Below are 27893 nucleotides of genomic sequence, written 5' to 3' on the forward strand. Positions count from 1 at the left end.
GGCCAAAACTTTCAGCTCTCACCGGATTGGTTTGCAGCCAAGTGTGAAGCGACTGGGATGAGATTCAGCACCTTCAAGTCTGAGTCCATGGTTCTCACCTGGAAAAGGGTGGAGTGCCTATTGTAAAAATCCATAAAAAGTCTAATAGGGGACCTTTAAAGGGGAACATTATCAGAATTATTGAAGGGTTAAAACCAATAAAAGTTTTTCTCAAAATTTTACCCATCACGCAATATCCCGAAAAACAGCTTCAAAGTGCCCGATTTTAACCGTCGTTATATCCACCCGTCTATTGTCCTGTGACGTCACTGCGTGAAGCCACCAGAAACAAACATGGCGGATAGCACAGAAAGGTATAGCATAGTACCTCGGATTCAGACTCGGATTTCAGCGGCGCAAGCGATTCAACAGATTACGCATGTATCGAAACGGATGGTTGGAGTTTGGAGGCAGATAGCGAAAACGAAATTGAAGAAGAAACTGAAGCTATTGAGCCATATCCCGACAGACAGCGGCACGAGAGGAAGCGCGGACGAATTTGGCGATCGCCTTCTAACCAACGATTGGTATGTGTTTGTTTGGCATTAAATGTGGGTGGAGGGAAAGCAAATATAGCTACAAGTGAGGCATAATGATGCACTGTGTACATACAGCTAGCTTAAATAGCATGTTAGCATTGATTAGCTTGCAGCCAAATATGTCTGATTAGCACACTTCACATAAGTCAATAACATCAACAAAACTCACCTTTGTGGTTTCGTTGACTTTATCGTTGGAAATGCATCTGCTTTGAGTGTCAAAGGATATCCACACATTCTTGCCATCTCTGTCGTAGCGTAGCTGTCGTCGGTAAAGTGTGCGGAACAAAGGAGGGACTTTCGCATCTTTTGACCACTGGTGCAACTTGAATCCATCTCTGTTCGTGTTGTTACACCCTCCGACAACACACCGACGAGGCATGATGTCGCCAAAGTAAGGGAAAACAGTCGAAAAAACGGAAATTAACAGAGCTGATTTGACTTGGCGTGTGTAATGTGTTTGAGAAAATGGCGGATTGCTTCATGTTGTGACATCGCGAGTAAATGGTCGATGCTCCGACAGCGAACAATTGAAAGGCGTTTCAATCGCCAAATTCACCCATTTAGAGTTCGGAAATCGGTTAAAAAAAGATATGGTCTTTTTTCTGCACCATCAAGGTATAAGTCGACGCTTACATAGGTCTGGTGATAATGTTCCCCTTTAAAAATGTGGCATTTATCGCCACCTTACTCCCAGCCGCCCTGACGACGGCAACAAGGCCACAGAAAAGAAAACATTCTTTCGGACGTTTGAAGCCTATTTGCACTTTCTGTTTTGATGTCTGCTTTAAGGGTCCTCTTCAAGCAGGTCAAGGCCCCCGAGGGCAGCCTGTGTGTGCTTACAGAAGGGGCCACAGCATTAGGTACACCCACCTGCACAGGCTAATGAGATTAATGAGAAACACTGCTCAATTTGCATCCACTCTGTAACAGAGATGACTTTATTTGGCCAAAATATTACAAACATTATTGTGTGTGTGAGTGTGTGTCGTACATGAGTCATGATGCCAATTAGAATAATCTCTCGCCATCTGCCACCAACAATGGTTGTGTGCACACACAACACAAAACAATTAAATCCGTACAAACATTTACTTTTTGCGTTTATCAAAGTACCCGTACAGTTTTTGGCAGTCAATCAAACCTTGTACTTCTGCTTCCCCGTCTTGCTGATGACGCAGATATGCTGAAATGAGGAACAGAAAAACAGTTTGGTTAGTTTTTTCCGGGGAAAGAGAAGTTTTCTTTCACGTGTGATCCAGCTGCATGGGAACCGGGACGTTTGACTGACAGGACCTGCCATCATGAGTCGGAAAAAAAAATGTAGCGCATAACATGTAATTTACAGGAACAGTATGCATGTATTACATCATAAGTTAAAAATGATTTAACTTTATGTTTCAAAACCATAAAGATGCTCACTGCTGCAATCGTACTTCTTGTTTGGAGCGAGGACAGATAAGAGAGGATGCTTTAACTCGGCCTGATAATGAGACCCGACATTCCACCGCTAACCCTCCCGCGCATGTGATAAACACCTCTCCAACCCCAAATCACTAGACAAGACCGAGACTGAGAAAACTGTAAAAATAAAAATACAAAATATATAAAGTATGTGTTTAAAACATGCAAATTCAGAGGGGATGTGTGTAAGTTTCCATGTGGAAAAATGACACCTGTATGCTGTAACCTGGCTCAGTTGTGATGCAACTTGTTTTGGTCTTGTCTATTTTTGGCACAAAACAAGGCATCCACCTTGCTTAGTTTAGTGTTTTTCAACCTTTTTTGAGCCAAGACACATTTCTTTCATTGAAAAAACCCAGAGGCACACCACCAGCAGAAATCATTAAAAATTTAAACTCAGCACCTGATATTGACAATAAAGAGGTATTGTCACAATTATTGGATATGACTTTAAACCATAACCCAGCATGCGTTAATATATAGCTCTTGTCTCAAAGTAGGTGTACTGTCACCACCTGTCACATCACGCCGTGACTTATTTGGAGTTTTTTTGTGGTTTTCCTGTGTGTAGTGTTTTAGTTCTTGTCTTGCGCTCCTATTTCGGTGGCTTTTTCTCTTTTTTCGGTATTTTCCTGTAGCAGTTACATGTCTTCCTTGACCGCCATTCCCCACACCTGCTTTGTTTTAGCAATCAAGAATATTTCAGTTGTTTTTATCCTTCTTTTGTGGGGACATTGTTGATTGTCATGTCATGTTCGGATGAACTTAGTGGACGCTGTCTTTGCTCCAGAGTAAGTCTTTGCTGTCGTCCAGCAATCTGTTTTTGTTTACTTTGTAGCCAGTTCAGTTTTAGTTTTGTTCTGCATAGCCTCCCCTAAGCTTCAATGCCTTTTCTTAGGGACACTCACCTTTTGTTTATTTTTGGTTTAAGCATTAGATACCTTTTTACCTGCGCCCTGCCTCCCGCTGTTTCCGATATCTACAAAGCAATTAGCTACCGGCTGCCACCTACTTATATGGAAGAGTACAACGTGATAAGTGTGCCAATCTCCAGACAGTACAGACACTCAACAACGGCACATTATTTGCGGATTATAGTTACTGGTTTGCAAACATTTTTTTTAACCGAAATAGGTGAAATGAGATAATCTCCCACGGCACACCAGACTGTATCTCACGACACACTAGTGCCGCGGCAGAAAAACGCTGGCTTAGTTTGTGAAATTATTCAATACAATCTATATTTCTATTTGTATATACGTTTGTGATATAGTCTATTTTAAATATATTTATATTTGAACAAAGAATGATGCATTTAAATTAATATTTCCTAATTATATGCGAATTTGTATGGTTCTTAGCACATAATGACCTACCTAGCCATTTAGCATGCTAATATGAGCATCAAACTAATGGTGGTAATTATCATTATATATGGTTACAGTTTCATAAACTGTTCTTTTTTTCCTGTACTGAGGATTACACCCACTATGGTGCTTTGCCCATGAAGTGCTACGTCACAATTTAGCATGCTAGCATTAGCCTGAACCTCGACAGTTAGCACGCTAAAATTAGCATGGAACAAATGGTAAAGTATTTTCATGATATATTGTTATAGTTTCATAAACTGTCACTTGTTTTTTTTATAGTGAGGATTACACCTGCTATTTTTGCTCGCCTATTAAGGGCTACGTCACTAGTTAGCATGCTAACATTAGCATGAAACCGATTGGCACCAATTATCGTAATGTATCATTATAGTTTTATCAACTATCATTGTTTTGCTGTAGTGATAAATGGATAGTAATTCTCGTGGTATATCATTATAGTAATTCTAAAGAGCTATGTCACCAGTTAGCATGCTAACATTAGCCTGAACTTTGCTAGTTAGCATGCTAAAATTAGCATGGAACAATTCTCATGATATATCATTATAGTTTCATAAACTGTCACTTGGTTTTTCATAGAGAGGATTATACCCGCTATTGTTGCTCGACCATAAAGGCCTACGTCACCAGTTAGCATGCTAAGATTAGCAGGAAACCGAATAACATAATGTACCATTATAGTTTTATCAACTATCATTGTTTTGCTATAGTGATAAATGGACAGTAATTCTTGTGGTAATTCATTATAGTAATTATAGAGTGAGGATTACACCCACTTTGGTTGCTTTCTCATAAAGAGCTTCTTCACTAGTTATTTTACTGATGCTAAGTGGAACTTCGTCAGTTAGCATGTTACAATTAGGCTAAAACTGCTGTTAGTAATTATAACGACATGTACAGTATATTATTATAGTTTCATAAACTGTTTTCTATAATGTGGGTTATACCCACTATGGTTGCTTGCTAATAAAGGGCTACTTTGCCAGTTAACATGAATTTAGCCAGTTAGCATGCCAACAAAATGGATAGTAGTAATTCTCATGATATATCATTATAGTTTCAAAAACTGTAATTTGTTTTTCTGTAGTGAGGATTATACCCACTAGGGTTACTTTACCATAGATAGCTACATGACCAGTTAGCATGCTAAAATTATCATGAAACTGCTGGTAATAATTCCCAAAATATGTATTATAGTCTCATAAACTGCCTCATATTTTGTGAGGATTATACTCACTATGCTTGCTTACCCATACATAGCTACATTACCAGTTAGCATGCTAAATTTAGCATGAAACGAAATAATGTCGATTACATTAACATATCAAAGTTTCACAATAAATACACCCAGTTTGGTTAACTGCCCGTAGAGAGCTACTTCACCAGTTAGCATGTTAAAATTAGCATTAATTTCGCCAGTTAGCACAGTAACATTAGCATGAAACCGATATAGTAATAATTCTCATAGTGTATCGTTATAGTTCCATTAACTGTCAGTTTGTTTTAACTATTGAGAGGATGACACCCATTATGGTTATTTTGTTACACCACCAGTTAGCATGCTAACACAAGCATGAATTTTGCCGGTTAGTATGTTGACAGTTAACATTGGCATGAAACGGGTGGTAATAATTTTCACGATATGTCATTATTGTTTCATAGATTTCTATTATGCTTTACTATTGTGAAGATTACACCCGCCAAGGTTGGTAAGCATGGTTCCTTGCCCAACAAGAGAGCTATTTGCTAGTTAGCATGTGAAATTTAGCATTAACTCTTCCAATTAGCACCGTAGCATTAGCATAAAACAGACATAGTAGTATTTCTCATATTGTATCATTATAGTTTCATAAACTGTCTTTTTTGTTTACCATTGTGAGGATTACACCCACCAAGGTTAATAAGCATGGTACCTTGTCCAACAAGAGAGCTATTTGCCAGTTAGCATGTTAAAATTAGCATTAACTTTGCCAATTAGCACGGTAGTATTAGCATGAAACAGACATAGTAGTAATTCTCATATTGTATAATTATAGTTTTATAAACTGTCTTTTTTTTGTTTACTATGGTGAGGATTACACGCGCCAAGGTTAGTAAGAATGGTTCCTTGCCTATCAAGAGAGCTATTTGCCAGTTAGCATGTTAAAATTAGCATTAACTTTGCCAATTAGCACGATAACATTAGCATGAAACAGACATAGTAGTAAATCTCATATTGTATCATTATAGCTTTATAAACTGTCTTTTTTTTGTTTACCATTATGAGGATTACACGCGCAAAGGTTAATAAGCATGGTTCCTTGCCAGTCAAGAGAGCTATTTGCCAGTTAGCATGTTAAAATTAGCATTAACTTTGCCAATTAGCACAATAACAATAGCATGAAACAGAAATAGTAATAATACTCATATTGTATCATCATCATAGTTTCATAAACTGTCTTTTTTTGTTTACTATTGTGAGGATTACACGCGGTAAGGGTAGTAAGCATGGTTCCTTTCCCATCAAGAGAGCTATTTGCCAGTTAGCATGTTAAAATTAGCATTAACTTTGCCAATTAGCACACTAAGAATAGCATGAAACAGAAATAGTAATAATACTCATATTTTATCATCATCATAGTTTCATAAACTGTCTTTTTTTTGTTTACTATTGTACGGATTACACCCACCAAGAGTAGTAAGCATGGTTTTTTGCCCATCAAGAGAGCTATTTGCCAGTTAGCATGTTAAAATTAGCATTAACTTTGCCAATTATCATGGTAGCATTAGCATGAAACAGACATAGTAGTCATTCTCATGTTGTATCATTATAGTTCATAAACTTTCTTTTTTTTGTTTACTATTGTGAGGATTACACCCGCCAAGGTTAGTAAGCATGGTTCCTTGCATATCAAGAGATCTATTTGCCACTTAGTATGTTAAAATTAGCATTAACTTTGCCAATTAGCACGATTGCGTTAGCATGAAACAGCCATCTCAAACATTTTCATGTTATATCATTATAGTTTCATAGACTTTCTTTTTTTTGTTTACTATTGTGAGGATTACACCCGCCAAGGTTAGTAAGCATGGTTCCTTGTCCATCAAGAGAGTTATTTGCCAGTTGGCATGTTAGAATTAGCATTAACTCTGCCAATTAGCATTGTAGCATTATCATGAACCAGACATAGTAGTAATTCTCATTTTGTATCATTATAGTTTCATAAACTGTCATTTTTGTTTACTCTTGTGAGGATTACAGCCGCTGCGGTTGCTTAGCTAGGCCACCAGTTAGCATAATAACACAAGCATGAACTTTGCCAATTAGCATGGTAGCATTATCATGAAACGGACATAGTTGTAATTCTCATTTTGTATCATTATAGTTTCATAAACTGTCTTTTTTGTTTACTATTGTGAGGATTACACCCGCTGTGGTTGCTTAGCTACGCCACCAGTTAGCATAATAACACAAGCGTGAACTTCGCCAATTAGCATGGTAGCATTATCATGAAACGGACATAGTTATAATTCTCATTTTGTATCATTATAGTTTCATAAACTGTCTTTTTTGTTTACTATTGTGAGGATTACACCCGCTGTGGTTGCTTAGCTATGCCACCAGTTAGCATAATAACACAAGCATGAACTTCGCCAATTAGCATGTTAACATTTGGATGTTAACAGTTAGCTTGAAACTGGTGGTAATCATTTTCATGATATATCATTACAGTTTCATAAATTGCTATAATGTTTTTGTAAGGATTATGCCCGGCAAGGTTAGTAAATATAGTTCCTTGCCTATTCAGCGAGCTATTTTCTAGTTAGCATACTATCATTAGCACGATGGGTAATATTGTTATTGCGACAACTCCTTCATTTGCCTGCGTGACTGTAAGGCATGGGAGCTGCTCGTTTACATGTGCAGGAAACAGAAACCTGCTCGGTGGGTTCAGGTTTCAGGGTAAGGGCGTGGTAGGGTCATCTCTTTAATTTACTATTTTCACAACCCCTCCCTCCCTGGCTAGGTCTCTTTCATCCCTTCCTTTCAATAAGACTTACATTCAGGTCGCGGAAGTACTCGTTGTAATCCAAAGCGTAGCCGACGACAAAGCGGTTGGGAATTTCAAATCCGACATCTGTGTGCGAGAGAACGAGGGAGGTTAGTTGTCATAAATATAACGTTTTTAGTCGTGGGTGTAAGCACCTACAGTCTGTCAGGTTCTCATCCATGTTGGCAGCTCTCTTCACCAGCAGACTGAAAGGAGTTGAAGTCACAGTCACCATTCAAAACTCCATTGAGTTTTTGCCATGAATAAGAAGCTGCTCTTGAACTGAATTCCACTTCATTCTACTCACAGTCATGTTGTTTTTCTGCTTTGAATTGTAAATATTAGAGGTGGGGAACTTTGGGCTCCTTGCTATTTGATTCAGATTCTTGGGGCAACAAGTCGATTCAGAATCAATTTTCGATTCAACACGATTCTCATATGACAAAACCCAAAACCAGTGAAGTTGGTACATTGTGTAAGTTAGTCAATAGAAATACATCCTTTTCAAATTAAATTCAATTAAATAGGCTGCAAAGACAAGATATTTAATGTTCGAAGTGACAAACTTTTTTGTTGTTGTTGCAAATAATCATTGACTTAGAATTTAATAGCAGCAACACATTGCAAAAATGTTGGCAGAGTGGCGTTTTTACCACTGTGTTACATGGCCTTTCCTTTTAACAACACTCAGTTAACGTTTGGGAACTGAGGAGACCAAGTTTTAAAGCTTATAATAATAATGATAATAATAATGGATTAGATTTATATCGCGCTTTTCTATTGTTAGATACTCAAAGCGCTCACAAAGAAGTGGGAACCCATCATTCATTCACACCTGGTGGTGGTAAGCTACATCTGTAGCCACAGCTGCCCTGGGGTAGACTGACGGCCCCTCCGACCACCTCCAATCATTCATTCATCATTCATTCACCGGAGGCAAGGGTGAAGTGTCCTGCCCAAGGACACAACGGCAGCGATTTGGATGTCAATAGGTGGGAAGCGAACCCGCAACCTTCAGGTTTCTGGTACGGCCGCTCTACCCACTACGCCATGCTGCCCCTTTTCAGGTGGAATTCTTTCCCATTCTTGCTTGATGTACAGCTTAAGTGGTTCAACAGTCCGGGGTCTCCATTGTTGTATTTTAGGCTTTAAAATGCGCCACACATTTTCAATGGGAGACAGGTCTGGACTACAGGCAGGCCTGTCTAGTACCCGCACTCTTTTACTTTGAAGCCACGCTGTTGTAACACGTGGCTTGGCATTGTCTTGCTGAAAAAAGCAGGGGCGCCCATGATAACTTTGCTTGGACCTGTATGTACCTTTTAGCATTAATGGTGCCACAGATGTGTAAGTTACCCATGCCTTGGGCACTAATACACCCCCATACCATCACAGATGCTGGCTTTTGAACTTTGCACCTATAACAATCCGGGTGGTTCTTATCCTCTTTGTTCCGGAGGACACGACGTCCACAGTTTCCAAAAGCAATTTGAAATGTGGACTCGTCACACCACAGAACAGTTTTCCTCTTTGCATCAGTCCGTCTTAGATGAGCTCGGGCCCAGCGAACCCTGTGGCGTTCCTGGGTGTTGTTGATAAACGTCTTTTGCGTTGCATAGTAGATGTTGCGACAAATTGAAGTGTTCCTGAGCCCATGTGGTGATATCCTTTACACACAGATGTCGCTTTTTGATGCAGTACCTCCTGAGGGATCGAATGTCACGGGCATTCAATGTTATGTTGTTATGTTGTTTTAGGGTTTGTAGATTAATGTCATTCAGAGGATGATAAAAGCTTTTCAAAACAGGTTATAGTTTACAAAAGCTGCTCTTGGCTGCTGACATACGATTTATAAGCGCAGTGTTAGCCTACAGAAAAAAAAATATTTTAGCGCCCGAGAGCACTGCATGGGCCCTATTGAAACTGCTTCTTCTCAACGTTTGGACGCCTTTTTAAAGATTTTAAAATGCCCGAAAAGTAACCAAATTTTGATCCTAGACATATAGGCGATGTTAAATTGTGAAAATGTTTTGCCTACGCCAAAAGATGTGGACGTAGCATGACGGCAAATTTTGATCCGATGTTTTGCCGCGAAACGTTAATAACACGGCTCCACAGCTTCAGAACTTGACCAGAATTGGTAGTAATGACGATGACACTCTGAAGTGACCAATAGGTCAGTACTTCCATTCATCCATTTTCTACCTTTTGTCCCTTTACCTGTTCATATATATTAGTAGTAGGCGGAGCCTGGTGGCTGACTGTCATTACTGCACTTTAAGTGATGAAAAACATATATTAAACTGATAGGCGATGGTATATTGCGATAAGTACGTACTTGACAAGCAAGGGGCTGTTCAACGATGCTTGCAGCTTTAATTTACAATACACTTTTGAAAATTCTATTTACAAAAATCAAAGAATGTTAATCAATCTAATAAAAGAAAATAGAGCAATCCCATTTTAAACCCAAGCCCATCATTACAATAGTTAGGGTAGAAATTTACAAAGGAATTGGGAAGACATACAATACAATAGTAATGAAATACAAAATGGGGGAAAAAGGAAAAACTATATTTAATCAAAGCTGCACGCAGCGATGGACGGGACTGAGGATTTATAGCCATCTTTTGTATTGAAGGGGGAATTGAAAATGTCCTGTTGATTTTAGCTGGGGTTTGTCAGTGTATGAAATATAGGTCTAAGTGAGACCTACATAGAGGTTTTTGTTTCATGTGTCTACGACATTCCTACTGGGAGTTAGAGGCAGTTTTGTCTGTGTTTTCTTCCTAGGGGGCGCTAGAGCTCAATTTTGAGTTTTGGGTTGTTGTTTTTTTTTATTAGAACGCAATTTTCGCCAGTCCTGATGTGTGTGTCCAATTTGGTGGGTTTTGAACCATGTTAAGGGGGTCAAATTACAGCTCAAAGAGTCGGCGGTAGAATAATAATAAAACGCTAGAAATTCAATAGGCTCCCTAATTAAAACAACACTATCACTAACAATTTAAAAAAAAAGGATTCTGCTCAGTTATGATTCGATTCATCCATCCATCCATTTCCTACCGCAGGCGCCCTAGGCAAGATTTTAGGTGGCGCACCCCCACATCGGCAGTGAAGTGTATATACTCACAAGAAACCGAATAGCTTTGTCTTTGACCTTTTTTTTTTACTTAAAGAAAGCAAATCAACAATCAGAATAGTTAACAAGATAAAAAAAAAAAGAATAAATAAATGAATACAAAAAATAAAAAATTAATATATGGGGGGGCGTAATGTTGTAACGAATAATATTTCTCTTATATAGGCTTTACTTTGCATTTTAATTAATGTGGGATTATTTTTTGTATTTAGAAATAATAGTACCAACTTTTTATTTATTTTTTTCCTCCAACATTTGTGGCACTGGCGTGGCGCCCCCTGATGGACGGCGCCCTTAACATTTGCCTGTACGGCCTGTGCCACGGGCCGGCCCTGTTCTACCGCTTGTCCCTTTTGGGGTTGCGGAGGGTGCTGGAGCCTATCTCAGCTGCATTTGGGCGGAAGGCGGGGTACACCCTGGACAAGTCGTCACCTCATCACAGAGCCAACACATTTAGAATTGTAATACATAAAAATTGCAATTTGTGATCGATATTTTCAGCACTTTGAAATATAAAGTGGTTTGATGGCGCTATCTGCAGGGGTTGTGAACGTTGGTTTTCGCCCAAAACTTGCCCTGGTTTTCTGCAGCAAAACATCCTACGTAACAAACTTGTCTATTTACCTGTGGGAAGTTTGGTCTATTTGTGAGGACCAATACTCATTCTTCCATGTCAAAACTCATTTTAGCACCGGGAACACTAAAGAGCCGGACCCATGTTTCCACACAGCCTGCAAATCGGCCCAAAGGGATTCATTGACCGACAAAGTGCCGAGTCTCAATACTTTTGGGCAGAAAATAAATAAAGTGGAGTCCGCATAGGGGAAACTGCAGACATTTTCTTTCATCACACTCTTGGCATTTCCTGTGGTGGGGGTGGGGGGACGGGACAAACATGGGCGACAGACAGGCCGACTCACCCGGCAACCTTGACCATCTTGGGTTCAAAGGTCCCCACATGCTTCAGAAGGGCCTTCATTGTCTTGCCTGTGTCAACAATGGCCTTAGGGGAGGAGACAAGAGGGCGACGTGGGGGGAAAAAAACGGATGTCAGACATTAATTTTTTAATATAGCATGTTTTAAATCAGTGGTATCCAAAGGGCGGCCCGGGGGAAATTTGTGGCCCACAGATACATTTTTAAGGGCCCACGTCAAATTCTATTAATACTGTTACAAAATACATTAAAAAGTGGAATAAAAGAGCATACAGGTGAAATGTAACAAGAACATGTTTCAGTTTTGACAGTTTTTTTCCTTTAAAACTTTCAGTGCTCCAAAAAAAAAATAATGACTCAAAATCAATGTTGTACAATGTTGACCTATATAAGGTTCCAGTTACTTTACATCAAATTTTACATTTTGAAATATTTTTGGGGGAAAATATTTTATTTAATTTTTTTTTTCATTTATTTTATTTTTTTTTAAACCACAACGTTTTCTATGACAAAACATTTTTTTTTTTTAAATATATAATTTTTTGCCCTATTTTTTTTAACACTTTTATGAGTAGAATCCCATTTGGGTCCCGAAGAATTGTGAAGTGAATTATATTTAAACAGCGCTTATCTCTAGTGACTCAAAGCGCTTTACATAGTGAAACCCAATATCTAAGTGATATTTTTAAACCAGTGTGGGTGGCACTGAGAGCAGGTGGGTTAAGTGTCTTGCCCAAGGACACAACGCGGCAGTGACTAGGTTGGCAGAAGCGGGGATCGAACCTGGAACCCTCAAGTTGGTGGTACGGCCACTCTACCAACCGAGCTATGTAGTGTTTTCTTGTTTGTTTTCATCTTTAAAACTATAATTGCGGGGGGGGGGGGGGGGGGGGGGGGGGGGGGAATAACGATGATAATTAATCAATATTATAAAACAAACCCCAAACAATACAAATAAAAAGAATACAAACTTATAACGGATCGGTCTAAAGTTGACCTAGAAATTTGCGCTATGAAAGTAAAAAATAATAATAATATGTGACTTTATTTTTAACACTTTTATGACCCAAAAGGGTCCCTAAGAATTTTAGAAGGATTTTTATATTAAAAACTGTCATTTCTCAAAAAATAATCAGGAGTTAAAATCAATATTGTTATGAATCATTGACCTATTCAATGCTCCAATAACTTCACATCAAATATTCCACTTGGAAAAATGTTTTGGGGGAATATTGTATATTTGTTTTTTTTATTAAAAAAAACATCCATCCATCCATTTTTCTACCGCTTATTCCCTTCAGGGTTGCAGGGGGCGCTAGAGCCTATCTCAACTACAAACAAAAAATTACAAAAAGGGCTTAAACCTTACAAACAACGAAATAATAAAACTTGTAATGAACAGATAGATCTGAATATAATCTCGAGATTTAAGCGTTGAAAGTAAAAAAAATCAAATGTAACTTATTTTCAGCACTTTTATGAGTGAGTGCCCTTTGGGACCCGAAGAATTGTAGTGTGTTCTTGTTTGTATTTATCTTTAAAACTATGATTGCTAAAAAAAAATAATAATAATAATAAAAACATCATATTAATCATTTTCATTAAAAAAAAAAAACAAATAAAAGGAATGGATCGATATAAATTTGACCTAGAGATTTGCGCTATTAAAGTAAAAAAAATAAAATGTGACTTTATTTTTAACACTTTTATGAGCGGGGCCCTTTTGGGTCCCTAAGAATTTTATAGGCATTTTTTCTTTTAAAAACTGTCATTTGTCAAAAAACAATCGGTAGTTAAAATCAATATTGTTATGAATTATTGACCAATTCAATTCTCCAATAACTTCACATCAATTATTTCACTTTGAAAAATGTTTTGGGGAAATATTGTGTATTCCGTGTTTTTCGTTAAAAATAAACAGAAAATGACAAAAAGGGCATAAACTTAACAAACAAATAAAATGAAGAAATAATAAAACTTTTAATGGACAGATAGATCTGAATATAATCGAGATTTGAGCGTTGAAAGTAAAAAAAATCAAGTGTGACTTATTTTCAGCACTTTTATGAGTGCGTGACCTTTTAGTACCTGAGAATTTTAGTTGGATTTTTTTTTTAATAGAAACTGTTGTTAAAAAAATAATAATGACTCAAAATCAATGTTATCAACTATTGACCTATTCAAGCCTCCTATTACTTCACATTAAATATTCCACTTTAATATCATTTGGGGGGATAAGTGTTGCATATTTTTTCTTTTTGCTGGCTTTTCTTTAACAATGGATGGACATTAAAAAATAAAATACATTTATATCGACAGGTGAATATTCATCTCTATTGTTATCAAACCTAATTTTAGATTTTTCTTTATATAGGACTTATTCTTAATATTTTATGACTGAGAACTTGAGGGGAACTCTAAATGTTAAAAAAAACAATGTATATATTGTATTGGTTTTGAAAATTGAAACTTAAAAATGGCCCCCGGGTGTTCAAATTTTTCAGTGTGTGGTCCTCGGTGGTAAAAGTTTTGGACACCCCTGTTTTAATTGTATCAAGCGTACATGTAGCTTTTTTTTTGCAAACAAAACATCAATGAAGGGAAAGATACCCACCTCAACAATGAGCACACTCTTGAAAATGAGGGGAAAAAGAAAAAAACATTATTAGTCAGAGTTAGTTGTTGACGAACACCAAGATGCAGAGAAAGAGGGAGGCCTTTTGCTGGAAAACATGTTTTAATTAAATACTAAGACCAAAAACAAACCAAAAGGGTACAACAAAAAGCGCGTACAAGGCGGATAACAAACAAAGAGAGCTAGCATGGGAACTAGAAAATAAACAGAGCTTAGCATGGAAGCTAGAAAAAACAAAATGGGGCCTAGCGTGGAAGCTAGCGGGTAGCGAGAGGGAAAACAGAAGTCCTACTTGTAATAAGAAAACAAACCGGAAGCAGGGAACAAAAAACAGTAAGCTACAAACATCTAACAAATATAGCTTACCGCTATGCTGCAAAGACACGAAACGGTACGACACGACAGGAGCAACGACAAAAGCGTCATGAGAAGACAACAATCCAGCCACTGACTGGAGGACAACGACAGACTCAAATAGAAGCGGGCTGATTGACACCAGGTGTGGCCAGGCGCTAATCAGCCGCAGCTGAGGGGAAAACTGCGCACAGGGGAAAAAAACAGGAAACAGACAAAATAAGAGCGATGACAGGAACTAAAAACAGGAAATACTAAACACACAGAGGAAAAACTACAACACAAACTGTCAGTGGCAAGCCTGACATTATTATTATCATAGTAAAAATTTAATTTCTGTCATTTTGCATACAATCACGCTGTGAAATGTGCCAAAGTTAAACAACAGTCTGAATCAGTTGTCACGTGTGTGCCACACTTCAATGGCCGCAAGGTCTGTGGACTTCTTTGTGACAATGGAGAACTCGGGACACCTGAACCTCGTTACTTAACAAGAGGGGAGAAACTAATGGCGGGGGGACATTTAATGAGCATAACTCGCTGCAGAGCGTGTGTTTGGGATTTGTTTGACGCAGAGTATGTTCCGTTCTGCTCTTGTGGGTCGGAGAACGTGCCAAGGAACACGATGTCACATCTGGGGAAGGTTCTTTTTAAACGGACAATGTTGTTTTCAAGCAGTTTTGTTGAAAACAAAGCAAAACCAAATAAAGAGGCGTCAAAGGGAGGTTTTCATTTGAGCATGTGAGGCATGTTGAGAATATTCCTGACCTTACAGTTACAGATAACGTCAGTGATTCATGCACGCCTGTACTACAGCGTAATATGATGCAAGACACTCAAAAATGGGGGCAAAAACAAGGTCAAAAGGCTGTGGAAGACTTGTTAGCATACATCTAACACTGAAAACTGCTTGCAAGAGTTTCAAGTACTGCTAGCTTTTGTGGGACTAGCAGCACAAACTTGGCGAATCGAGGTCTCTCAGGGGCAAAGCCAGGCCGAGAAAGACTGATTCCACGACTTGTTGCAGCGACTGACCAGATGATAGGTTTGTCTATCTCTGCATTTCTGTAGAGCAGGGGTCGGCAACCCGCGGCTCCGGAGCCGCATGCGGTTCTTGGATCACTTTGATGTGGCTCAGCTGCACACTTGCCAACCCCCCCATTATACCAGGAAGTTTTCCATATTTCATTGCCTCTCGCATAATCTACCCAGAATAACATTCTCATATTTTCACTCAGACAATAGTATTAAGGCCATGCCGTGAAGGCAATGCCTTCAGCGTCCTCTCGACAATGTTGTAGCGTCCGCTTAAATACTATGCTATCTGAGTGCCGGCCGGCCACATCTATCATGCGGCTGCTGACTCAACGCACAAGCGACTGCAAGGCATTCTTGTTCAACAGCCATACAGGTTACACTGAGGGTTGTGATATAAACTTCAGCACTCTTACTAATATGCGCCACACTGTGAACCCACACCAAACAAGAATGACAAACACATTTCGGGAGAACATCTGCACTGTAACACAACATAAACGCAACATAACAAATACCCAGAATCCTATGCATCATAACTATTCCGGGCTCCATTATACACCCCCCACTACCACCCCCGCCCCTCCGTCCGTCGGTTGAGGTGGGCGGGGTTTGGTGCTAGCGTGGATGTATATTGGCCCCTGGAAGAGTAGGGATTTCCTTAGGATTCTGGGTATTTGTTATGTTGTCTTTATGTTGTGTTACAGTGCGGATGTTTTCCCGAAATGTGTTTGTCATTCTTGTTTGGTGTGGGTACACAGTGTGGCGCATATTAGTAAGAGTGCTAAAGTTGTTTATATCACAACCCTCAGTGTAACCTGTATGAGTGTTGAGTAAGTATGCCTTGCAGTCGCTTATGTGTGTCTGCAGAAGCCATATACAACATGCGAACAGCCTATTAACCAGTTTGTTACGGTTGTGGAGGGCGTTAAATGCATTGTCACCGTTGCACGCCCCTATTATTTTTGTGTGAGTGAAAACCAGCAGACAGCTGAGAAAAAGAACTCTGAAGCTCGGTAGTCTCCCAGAAAAATTGAGATGTTTGGCAAATGTGATGTTGTGAAGCGACATTCAAATAAAACTTGCACTAATATTAAATTTTCATATTAAAGGGGAACATTATCACAATTTCAAAAGGGTTAAAACAATAAAAACCAGTTCCCAGTGGCCTGTTGTATTTATTGAAGTTTTTTTCAAAATTTTACCGGTCCCGGAATATCCCTAAATAAAGCTTTAAATTGCCTTATTTTCGTTATCTTCGAAACCACTATCCATTTCCCTGTGACGTCATACAGGGCTTCCAAAACAAACAACATGGTGGTTACCACAGCAAGATATGGCGACATTAGCTCGGATTCAGACTCGGATTTCAGCGGCTTAAGCGATTCAACAGATTACGCATGTATTGAAACAGATGGTCGGAGTATGGAGGCAGATAGCGAAAACGAAATTAAAGAAGAAATTGAAGCTATTGAGCGAATAGCTGTTGACGCTATTCGGCCATTGCATGGGTGTACCTAATGAAGTGGCCCATAGCATGGTTGCCTTATTAACATCGCCGGTAAAATGTGCGGACCAAACGATCAGGACTTTCGCATCTTGTGACACTGGAGCAACTTAAATCTGTCGATTGGTAAGTGTTTGTTTCGCATTAAATGTGGGTATCTAGTTTCAAATGTACATACAGCTAGCGTAAATAGCATGTTAGCATCGATTAGCGTAGCATGTTAGCATCGATTAGCTGGCAGTCATGCCGTGACCAAATATGTCTGATTAGCACATAAGTCAACAAAATCAACAAAACTCACCTTTGTGATTTCGTTGACTTAATCGTTGCAAATGCATCTGCAGGTTATCCATACATCTCTGTGCCATGTCTGCCTTAGCATCGCCAGTAAAATGTGAAGACACTCTGGTACATTCAATGGGGGTCTGGCGGAAGATTTCTTGCCATTGGTGCAACTTGAATCCCTCCCTGTTAGTGTTGTTACACACCGACGAGGCATGATGTCTCCAAGGTTCCAAAAAATAGTCGAAAAAACGAAAAATAACAGAGCTGAGACCTGGTGTTTGTAATGTGAAAATGAATATGGCGGGTGTGTTACCTCGGTGACGTCACGTTCTGACGTCATCTCTAAAAGACCGATAAACAGAAAGGCGTTTAATTTGCCAAAATTTACCCATTTAGAGTTCGGATATCGGTTAAAAAAATACATGGTCTTTTTCCTGCAACATCGAGGTATATATTGACGCTTGCATAGGTTTGGTGATAATGTTCCCCTTTAAGGTGCAGGTCGTGTGTCTGAGACCCCTGGTTATTACATAGCACAAAGCAAAACAAAACTTTGTACGCTGTGTTATTTCATTTTAAATTTCAAAAGAGTCTTGTGGCTCCCATAGTTTTCTTTATTTTGTGAAACGGGTCAAAATGGCTCTTTGAGTGGTAAAGGTTGCCGACCCCTGGTGTAGAGTATGTCGCTATGCTCTGACTGGCATGGTCCACCACAGACCTTGTGACAGTAGCATGATTGGAACTGCCAGGATGTCCGGCCTCACCCAGAAGCCCTGATTTGTCTTTACTCCCTTAGCCTTTGGTCAACAAAGACCTTAACCACAAGGCAGCGGTAAACACTTTGTAACCCTGAGGAGGGAGGCTACCAGGTGCTACACCTTGCCCAAGGGTGACTTAACACAAATATCCTACAAAATAACTGTTTTTCAGCCAATCTTGCTCAAATTGTACAAACATGTGCCCGTTAGTCCACTCTAGGTCCGTACTACATTTGATGGTCAAATAGCGAACTACCCTTGGCTGTTTTTGTAAGTCTTGACCCCTTAGTTCCAGTGAAAGGAATTTTGAATGCTCCAGGATACCAAAACATTTAGGATGATTCCATGCTCCCAACCTTGTGGGAACAGTTTGGAGCGGGCCCCTTCCTCTTCCAACATGACTGCGCACCAGTGCACAAAGCAAGGTCCATAAAGACATGGATGACAGAGTCTGGTGTAACAGAGTCCTGACCTGAACCCGATAGAACACGTTTGAGATGAATTAGAACAGAAACTGAGAGCCAAGCCTTCTCGACCAACATCAGTGTGTGACCACACCAATGCGGTTTTGGAAGAATGGTGGAAAATTCCTATAAACACACTTCGCAACCTTGTGGACAGCCTTCCCAGAAAAGTTGAAGCTGTAATATCTGACCCACATCATATTGAACCCTATTAGTTAGGAATGTTGCAATGAGGTGGCGACTTGTCCAGGGTGTACCCCGCCTTTCGTCCGAATGCAGCTGAGATAGGCTCCAACGACCCAAAAAGGGACAAGCGGTAGAAAATGGATGGATGGAGTTCGGAATGGGATGGCACTTCAAGTTCATATGTGAGTCAAGGCAGGTGGCCAAATACTATTGGCAATATAGTCCATCCATCCATCCATCTTCTTCCGTTTATCCGGGGTCGGGTCGCGGGGGCAGCAGCCGAAGCAGGGAAGCCCAGACTTTCCTCTCCCCAGCCACTTCGTCCAGCTCTTCCCCGGGAATCCTGAGGCATTCCCAGGCCAGCCGGTAGACATAGTCTTCCCAACGTGTCCTGGGTCTTCCCCGTGGCCTCCTACCGGTAGGACGTGCCCTTAACACCTCTGTAGTGAGGCGTTCGGGTGGCATCCTGACCAGATGCCCAAACCACCTCATCTGGCTCCTCTCGATGTGGAGGAGCAGCGGCTTTACTTTGAGCTCCTCCCGGATGACAGAGCTTCTCACCCTATCTCCAAGGGAGAGCCCCGCCACCCGGCGGAGGAAACTCATTTTGGCCGCTTGTACGCATGATCTTGTCCTTTCGGTCATAACCCAAAGCTCATGACCATAGGTGAGGATGGGAACGTAGATCGACCGGTAAATTGAGAGCTTTTCCTTCCGGCTCAGCTCCTTCTTCACCACAACGGATCGATACAGCGTCCTCTTTACTGAAGAGGCCGCACCGATCCGCCTGTCAATCTCACGATCCACTCTTCCCTCACTTGTGAACAAGACTCCAAGGTACTTGAACTCCTCCACTTGGGGAAGGGTCTCCTCCCGAACCCGGAGATGGCACTCCACCCTTTTATGGGCGAGAACCATGGACTCGGACTTTGAGGTGCTGATTTTCATCCCAGTTGCTTCACACTCGGCTGCGAACCAATTCGGTGAGAGTTAAAGATCCTGGCCAGATGAAGCCATCAGGACCACATCATCTGCATAAAGCAGAAACCTTATCCTGCAGCCACCAAACCGGATGCCCTCAACGCCTTGACTGCGCCTAGAAATTCTGTCCATAAAGGTAATGAACAGAATCGGTGACAAAGGGCAATATAGTGTGTATTAATTTTAACTTTATATTAAACAAACTAGCATGAACACAAACAAAAGTACTGCAATTGGTATTGATTCCCACGTGTAGGAAATTGGTACCGTATTGATTCAAATGTGACGGTACCCATCACGAAGTGTGACACATACAGATAAACAAATAGTACATATTATCAGGTTGTCAATTTCAATTTGTGATAAAAATGTCTGAACTACTACTGGCTTACATAAAGAAATACATAAACATCCATCTGACAAATAATTTTTGGGAGTATTAATAGATGATAAAATGAACTGGAAATCTCATATACAAAACATACAACATAAGGTGGCAAAAAACAATTCAGTAATGAATAAGGCAAAATACGCCCTGGGCCAAAACTCACTTCATAATCTCTACTGCTCGCTAGTGTTACCATATCAGTGATTGTGCAGAAATATGGGGAAACAACTACAAATGTGCGCTACAATCGTTAAATGTGTTACAAAAAAGATCAATTAGAATAATACATAATGTTTGAATATAGAGAAAATACAAACCCTTTATTTATTGGGTCAAAAATATTAAAGTTCGGTGATTTGGTAAAATTGCAAACAGCTAAAATGATGTACAAAGCAAATTATAACCTGCTACCAAAGAATGTACAACAATTCTTCTCAACTAAAGAGGAGGAATATAACCTTAGAGGAAAATCTAATTTCAAACTTTTGTATGCACGTACAACACTTAAAACCATTAGCATATAAGTATGTGGAATTACATGATGGAATGGATTAAGAAAATAAGTTAAACATTGCACTGATATGATCCAGTTTAAGATGTTGTTCAAATTAATAGTGCTTACAAAGTACAAAGAAGAAGAATTATGAGAAATACTTTCAACCTTATTGAAAATAAGATATTCTGCATCTCAGTATGTTCATAATGACTGAATTAATTGATTACATATTACAAAACTGTTGTGTATACTAATTCACAGGTGTTATTTTATTATTAAAAGGTCTGGAAATTATTCGGTATATTTGTGAACACTCTGTAGTGGTAAAGGGGTGGGATTAAATACGCTTTGCTTCTTCCTACTCCTTTTCGGACATGGTGTAAAGTGAAATGATATGAAACTGTGTGATGTGTTACGAACCCTGTTTCCATAGGAGTTTGAAAATTGTGTTGGATGTAAATATAGACAGAATACGATGATTTGCAAATCGTTTTCAACCCATATTCAGTTGAATATGCTGCAAAGACAACATATTTGATGTTCAAACTGATAAAAAATTTTTTTTTCCAAATAATCATTAACTTTGGAATTTGATGCCAGCAACACGTGACAAAGAAGTTGGGAAAGGTGGCAATAAATACTGATAAAGTTGAGAAATGCTCATCAAACACTTACATGGAACATCCCACAGGTATGCGGGCTAGTTGGGAACAGGTGGGTGCCATGATTGGGTATAAAAACAGCTTCCATGAAATGCTAAGTAATTCCCAAACAAGGATGGGGTGAGGGTCACCACTTTTAAGAAAATTGTCGAACAGTTTTAGAACAACATTTCTCAACGAGCTATTGCAAGGAATTTAGGGACTTTACAATCTACGGTCCGTAAAATCATCAAAAGTTCAGATAATCTGGAGAAATCACTGCACGTAAGCGATGTTATTACGGACTTTTGATTCCCCAGGCGGTACTGCATCAAAAACTCGACATCAGTGTGTAAAGGATATCACCACATGGGCTCAGGAACCCTTCATAAAACAACTGTCAACTACAGTTGGTCGCTACATCTGTAAGTGCAAGTTAAAACTGTACTATGCAAAGCCAAACCCATTCATCAACAATTTCCTGAAACGCCGCCGGCTTGGCTGGGCCCGAGCTCACTTAAGATGGACTGACGCAAAGTGGAAAGGTGTTCTGTGGTCTGACGAGTCCACATTTCAAATTATATTTGGAAACAGAGGACGTGGTGTCCTCCAGAACAAAGAGGAAAATAACCTATTGTTATAGGTGCAAAGTTTAAAAGCCAGCAGCTGTGATGTTATGGGGGTGTATTAGTGCCCAAGGCATGGGTAACTTACACATCTGTGAAGGCACCATTAATGCTGAAATGTCCATACAGGTTTTGGAGCAACACAAGTTGTCATCCATGCAACGTTGTCATGGATGCCCCTGCTTATTACAGCGTGGCTTTGTAAACAAAGAGTGCGGGTACTTTCCTGGCCCGCCTGCACTCCGGACCTGTTTCCCATCAAAAATGTGTGGCGCATTATGAAGCGTAAAATACAACAGCGGGGACTACGGACTGTTGTACGACTGAAGCTCTACATAAAACAAGAATGGGAAAGGAATACACTTTCAAAGCTTCAACAATTAGTTTCCTCAGTTCCCAAACGTTTATAGAGTGTTGTTAAAAGAAAAGGTGAAGTAACAGTGGTGAACATGCCCTTTCCCAATTACTTTGGCACGTGTTGCAGCCATGAAATTCTAATTATTATTTTCAAGAAAATATTTAAATGTATGTGTTTGAACATCAAATATGTTGTCTTTGTAGTGCATTCAATTGAATATGGGTGGAAAAGGATTTGCAAATCATTGTTTTCCGTTTATATTTACATCTAACATAATTTCCCAACTCCAATGGAAACGGGGTTTGTATTTGTAAACACTCTGAAGTGGGGAAGGGGTAAGATTAAATACGCTTCGCTTCTCCCTACTCCTTTTTGGACATGGAGTAAAGTGAAATGATATGAAACTGTGTGATGTATTATACTGTAAGTGTGTTTATGTTCGAAATAAACTAAAGAAAGAAGAATCAAAATAGTCATAGTTTTGTCTTATTAGATTGTGCCAGATGTAATGCGGTGCAGCGTCCATGTTTGGTGCACAGCTCCCTCATGCGATGAAATACAAAAATGTAAACACATCAAAGTCATTACATTATCTTCTAGGAATCAAACGCACCTTTCCACGCAGAAAGGATAGATCTCGGCTGCCGATGATGTGCAGGTCCTCCGTGGATTGGTCATTCTGTGGGGGAGTGGTCACACAAATGCTTGTCAAATATCCAGTTTTTTTTACAAGAGATTTTTTAGGAATGTGCTGCAAAAACTGAGAAACTCGCGGGACGGATTTGGCTCATAAAGAGTTGTCTGACATGAATGCACTTACACGCCTCACATGGTTAAAAACAACTGTGACGCGGGTTAAATTGCAACCCTGAGGGCTTGGGGGGGCGGGGTGGTCACATGACTCCAACCTGACCTGCAATAGCACACACGTGGCCTTCTAGTGTTGTTGGCATCCGGTAGTACTGTAGTCACATGGTACTGAAAAATGATGGCAATTGTCCCAAAGACCATAGAACCTTAAAATAGAATCGCGCTGTGACATTAAACTGAGACATTTTAATAATCCTGCATGGCACATTAATCAGACTTAGACTTACGTTCCTCTTAATGTTCAGTGACACTATTAACATTATGCTCCTGGCATAAACTCTATCTGGATGTTTAGGGACCGAACCAGTTTCAAATCAATCTAGATGTGCACTGTTCATAATTAAGCGTTGCATAGTGGTTAGAGTGTCCACTCTGAGATTGGTAGTTTGTGAGTTCAAACACCGGCCGAGTCCTACCAAAGATTATAAAAATGGCACCCATTACCTCAGCATCAAGGGTTGGAATTGGGGGTTGAATGACCAAAAATAATTCCCGAGCGCAAACACTACTACTGCTCACTGCTCCCCTCACCTCCCAGGGGGTGAGGGTGATGGGTCAAATGCAGAGCATAATGTCACCAGACCTAGTGTGTGTGACAATCATTGGTACTTTAACTTTTAAACTTTTAAAAATTAAATAAACAATGTATTTTTTGGTGACAAAAAAAGCATAAATGCGGCACTATAACATCCCGAAGGTAAATTCCCGGAGTTACAATTCCAGGTGCTCAGGCATATTATTATTATCTGCTAACAATAGTAGGCCTATTTCCTGTCTATGTCCTTGTGGTGTCCTCCGTTTGTTGTTGCGGGGACGTTTTAAAAGCAGGAGCAACAGTGACATCTGGTGGCAAAGAGTAATATGACATGGTTTGACGCTCACTCAAGAAGGTAATTTGGAAAGTAGAGATAATCTTCATTATTCACACATTGTGGCTATTAAAATAGTCCAAAGTACAGCCATTTTACTTATAGAAATACAGCTACAAAAAATAACAAATGCAAAAGTGAGAAAACTTAAGGAATTTAATGTGAAAAGACTTGAGGCTGTAATTGCTGCCCAAAGGTGCATCAACAAAGGATTGAGCAAAGGCTGTAAATACTTATGTTCATGTGATGTTTTATTTATTTATTTTTAATGCATTTGCAAAAATTTAGAAAAAATAACTTTTTAAATTCTCATTATGGGGTATTGTCTGTGGAATTGTGAGGACAAAAATGAATTAATTGTATTATGAAATAAGGCTGTAACATGACAAAATGTGGAAAAAGTGAAGCGCTGTGAATACTTTCCGGGTGTACTGTATATATATATATATATATATATAAATATATATATATATATATATGTATGTATGTATGTATGTATGTATGTATATATATATATATATATATATATATATATATATATATATATATATATATATATTTATTTATTTATTTATTTATTTATTTATTTTTTTTTCATGAACAAAAAGTGAATTCAAGAGCAAGGGCTATTGTAGGCGCTACATATGCATTGCACATTAAAAAAAATGGCTCCCAAACGAACTACTCTCACAATTGGGAACCGGTTCTCATCGTTTACTTCAAAGAGACGTTCAAAACACTCGATTTGTTGGCAAACGTCACATCTCAGCTCTTCAATGTTTACATTGCAAACTAGGAACAATAACATTTGTATCATGTGCTGTCATCTGTGTGTCATAGCTAGAATTATATGAAATACTCGAGTTGGTGAATTATACGCCACCCTTCTTAACCACGCCCCCCACCTCCAGAAATCGGAGGTCTTAAGGTTGGCAAGTATGCCTGTTGTCAAACGCTAATCAGAGAGCTATTTATTCCCCTCTCTCGCCACACTCCTCCGGGCATCTTTGTTTGGTTGGAATAAACACACGCTGAGAAATAGCTCCATGCCTGCCTACTTTATGGGTTATAGATGAACCTGTGGATAACGGAGACATATATAGTAGTGTACTTTTCAGGTGAGGGCGGACGCTAAGGGCAGTGCCTTAAGGCACACCCCCAATATTGTTGTCCGGGTGGAAATCAGGAGAAATTCGGGGGAGTAGTTGCCCCGGTAGATTTTCGGGAGGGGCACTGAAATTTGGGAGTCTCCCGGGAATATCGGGAGGGTTGCCAAGTTGATTACACAACGTGCCAACTTCACCTGTTTTGGGTTTTGCACAATATCTCTTTTAAATCTTTTTTTTACATTCTTACTGTTGTTTTTTTCGACAAGTTGTGGGCCAAAGCAAACTGAGCTACTGTCCGCAAGTGGCCCCTTGGCCGCACTTTGGACAAGTCTGAAATAAGTAATAATAGTACACTTTGCCACCAGTACCACAAATCTGACACTAAGTCGTGACTTTGAAAATATGTAATGTCCAATACAAAGGTCCTGAGTAGTTCTGAGTTCAATCCCGAGATCTTTCTGTGTGGAGTTTGCATGTTCTCCCTGTGACTGCGTGGGTTCCCTCCGGCTACTCCGGCTTCTTCCCAACTCCAAAGACATGCACCTAGGAATAGGTTGATAGGCAACACTAAATGGTCCCTAGTGTGTGAATGTGAGTGTGAAAGTTGTCTGTCTATCTGTGTTGGCCCTGCGATAAGGTGGCGACTTTTCCAGGGTTTACCCCGCCTTCCGCCCGTGTGCAGCTGAGAGGGGCTCCAGCGCCCCCCTGCTTTCCCAAAAGGGACAAGCTGTTGAAAAGGGATGGATGGATGGATGGATGGATGGATGTTTTTTCATAATTCTTTTAAAGGCCTACTGAAATGAGATTTTCTTATTCAAACGGGGATAGCAGGTCCATTCTATGTGTCATACTTGATCATTTTGCGATATTGCATTAGTTTTACTGAAAGGATTTAGTAGAGAACATCGACAATAAAGTTCGCAACTTTTGGTCGCTAATAAAAAAGCTTTGCCTTTACCGGAAGTAGCAGACGATGTGCGCGTGATGTCACGGGTTGTAGGGCTCCTCACATCCTCACATTGTTTACAATCATAGCCAGCAGTAGCTAGAGCTATTTGGGCCGAGAAAGCGACAATTTCCCCATTAATTTGAGCAAGGATGAAAGATTCGTGGATGAGGATGTTTAGAGTGAAGTACTAGAGAAAAATAATAATAATAATAATAATAAAGAAAAGGCGACGGCGGCAGGCGTTGTTTCAGATGTAATTAGACACATTTACTAGGATAATTCTGGAAGATCCCTTCTCTGCTTATTGTTTTAATAGTGTTTTAGTGAGATTGTAAAGGCATACCTGAAAGTCGGATGGCTGCGGTGAACGCCAGTGTCTCTGAGAGAAGCCAAGATCACAGCTGCCTTATTGAGCTGCAGGAGGAGGTCCCATAATCCACTGAAGTAAGAGCCAACTTAATATCACAATTTTCCCATCCAAAAACTTGCTGGTTGACGTAGAGAAACATGTTCGCTTGACCGCTCTGCGTTAAAGCTTCACAACAAACAAAGAAACACAGGCTGTGTTTCGGTACTAAAGGCAGCTGCAATCCACTGCTTTCCACCAACAGCATTCTTCTTTTTAGTCTCCATTGTTAATTGAACAAATTGCAAAAGATTCAGCAACACAGATGTCCAAATTACTGTGTAATTATGCGATGAAAAGAGACTACTTTTGGCCGTGAGTGGTGCTGGGCTAATATGTCCGCTACAACCCGAGACGTCACGTGCACGCGTCATCATACGCGTCATCATTCCGCGTCGTTTTGAACAAAAAACTCCACGGGAAATTTAAAATTGTAATTTAGTGAACTAAACCGGCCGTATTGGCATGTGTTGCAATGTTAATATTTCATCATTGATGTATAAACTATCAGACTGCATGGTCGGTAGTAGTGGGTTTCAGTAGGCCTTTAAGACTAAAATCTCCAAATTGCCCTCGGTGGAAGACGTCTGGACCCCACTGGGTTAAAGTGTCTCACCAGGTAGCTCTTGAGGCGTATGAACTCCACCCGGGTCTCCAGGTACTTGTTGGAGTTGCGTCCGAGCACCTTGATGAACTCCATCAGGTCGGCGCAGAACTTGTAGCCGCCCTTCAGGACGCACAGGACCGTGATGTTGTCGTCCGCAAAGTCGTCCCTGATGTAGCGGGCCAGCCGCTCGGTCCTACGGACAAAAACGCCGCGTCTTTAGGATTGACCTTTTGCGTCGCAGCGTGTGGCGACAGTGACTCCACCTGTCCATGACGACGCCGTGTGGAATGTAAACGCTGTCTATGTCGTGGTGGTAGTGCTCCGGGTAGGTGAACAGTTCCAGGCTGTATCCTGGCCAGTCATCTTTTATCTGTAACAAGACCACATTTCCATCTTTCACGCAACATCATTGAAGCGCTAGTTGGGTGTTACAATTTACCACAATGCCTCTTTTCTTCCCCGCGTCTTCCATTTCTGGCGTGTTAAAGTTCACAAGAACACGCCTGAGGTGCTAAGCTTCAGGGGGAACACAAAAAGGAACACATTCATCAATCACATATTATCAATAATAAGCTTTCGCCAAAGGGATACTCACTCCTTTTGCTTGCTTCTCGTCCAGGAATGTTCACAAAATGAACACTCCAGTCGTCACCGATCACGCTTAAGTCATTTGGGTTTGTTTTTTTTTCTTTTTGAAAGAGCGCAGCCTTGTCGAGTAAATTACCCTCATGTGACACCATTGAGGCATGCTGCGGAGCAAAAAGTCTGAGTTCAGATTGTCCCGAGTTGAAAATTGTTTTTTTTTCTAAAAGACAATAGTAGACAAATATTTA

At 40.0% G+C, this 27893-nt stretch overlaps 2 protein-coding genes across 6 annotated transcripts in view; one reads left to right on the forward strand and one right to left on the reverse strand.

The window, feature by feature from the left end:
* The window catches only part of LOC133569335 (threonine synthase-like 1), a 256540-nt gene that overhangs the window by 208477 nt on the left and 20170 nt on the right, over nt 1–27893 (forward strand). The gene's annotated exons all lie outside the window — the stretch shown is intronic.
* On the reverse strand, nt 1487–27775 carry LOC133569332 (phosphoribosyltransferase domain-containing protein 1-like). 3 transcript variants are annotated; one of them, XM_061921569.1, is made up of 10 exons: nt 27656–27768; nt 27500–27576; nt 27324–27430; nt 27070–27253; nt 22864–22929; nt 14151–14168; nt 11521–11603; nt 7621–7667; nt 7472–7548; nt 1487–1764 (listed from the first exon to the last, which is right to left on the reverse strand). In XM_061921569.1, exons 2-10 carry the CDS (start codon nt 27530–27532, stop codon nt 1717–1719), a joined length of 663 nt encoding a protein of 220 aa, XP_061777553.1. In that variant the 5' UTR covers nt 27533–27576; nt 27656–27768; the 3' UTR covers nt 1487–1716. The 3 variants fall into 3 exon arrangements, with proteins under 3 accessions (XP_061777553.1, XP_061777554.1, XP_061777555.1); XM_061921570.1 differs by lacking the exon at nt 14151–14168 and having other exon boundaries at nt 27656–27772; XM_061921571.1 differs by lacking the exons at nt 7472–7548; nt 7621–7667 and having other exon boundaries at nt 27656–27775.

Source organism: Nerophis ophidion, linkage group LG15 (assembly GCF_033978795.1).
Source record: "Nerophis ophidion isolate RoL-2023_Sa linkage group LG15, RoL_Noph_v1.0, whole genome shotgun sequence".
Classification (NCBI taxonomy): Eukaryota; Metazoa; Chordata; class Actinopteri; order Syngnathiformes; family Syngnathidae; genus Nerophis; species Nerophis ophidion.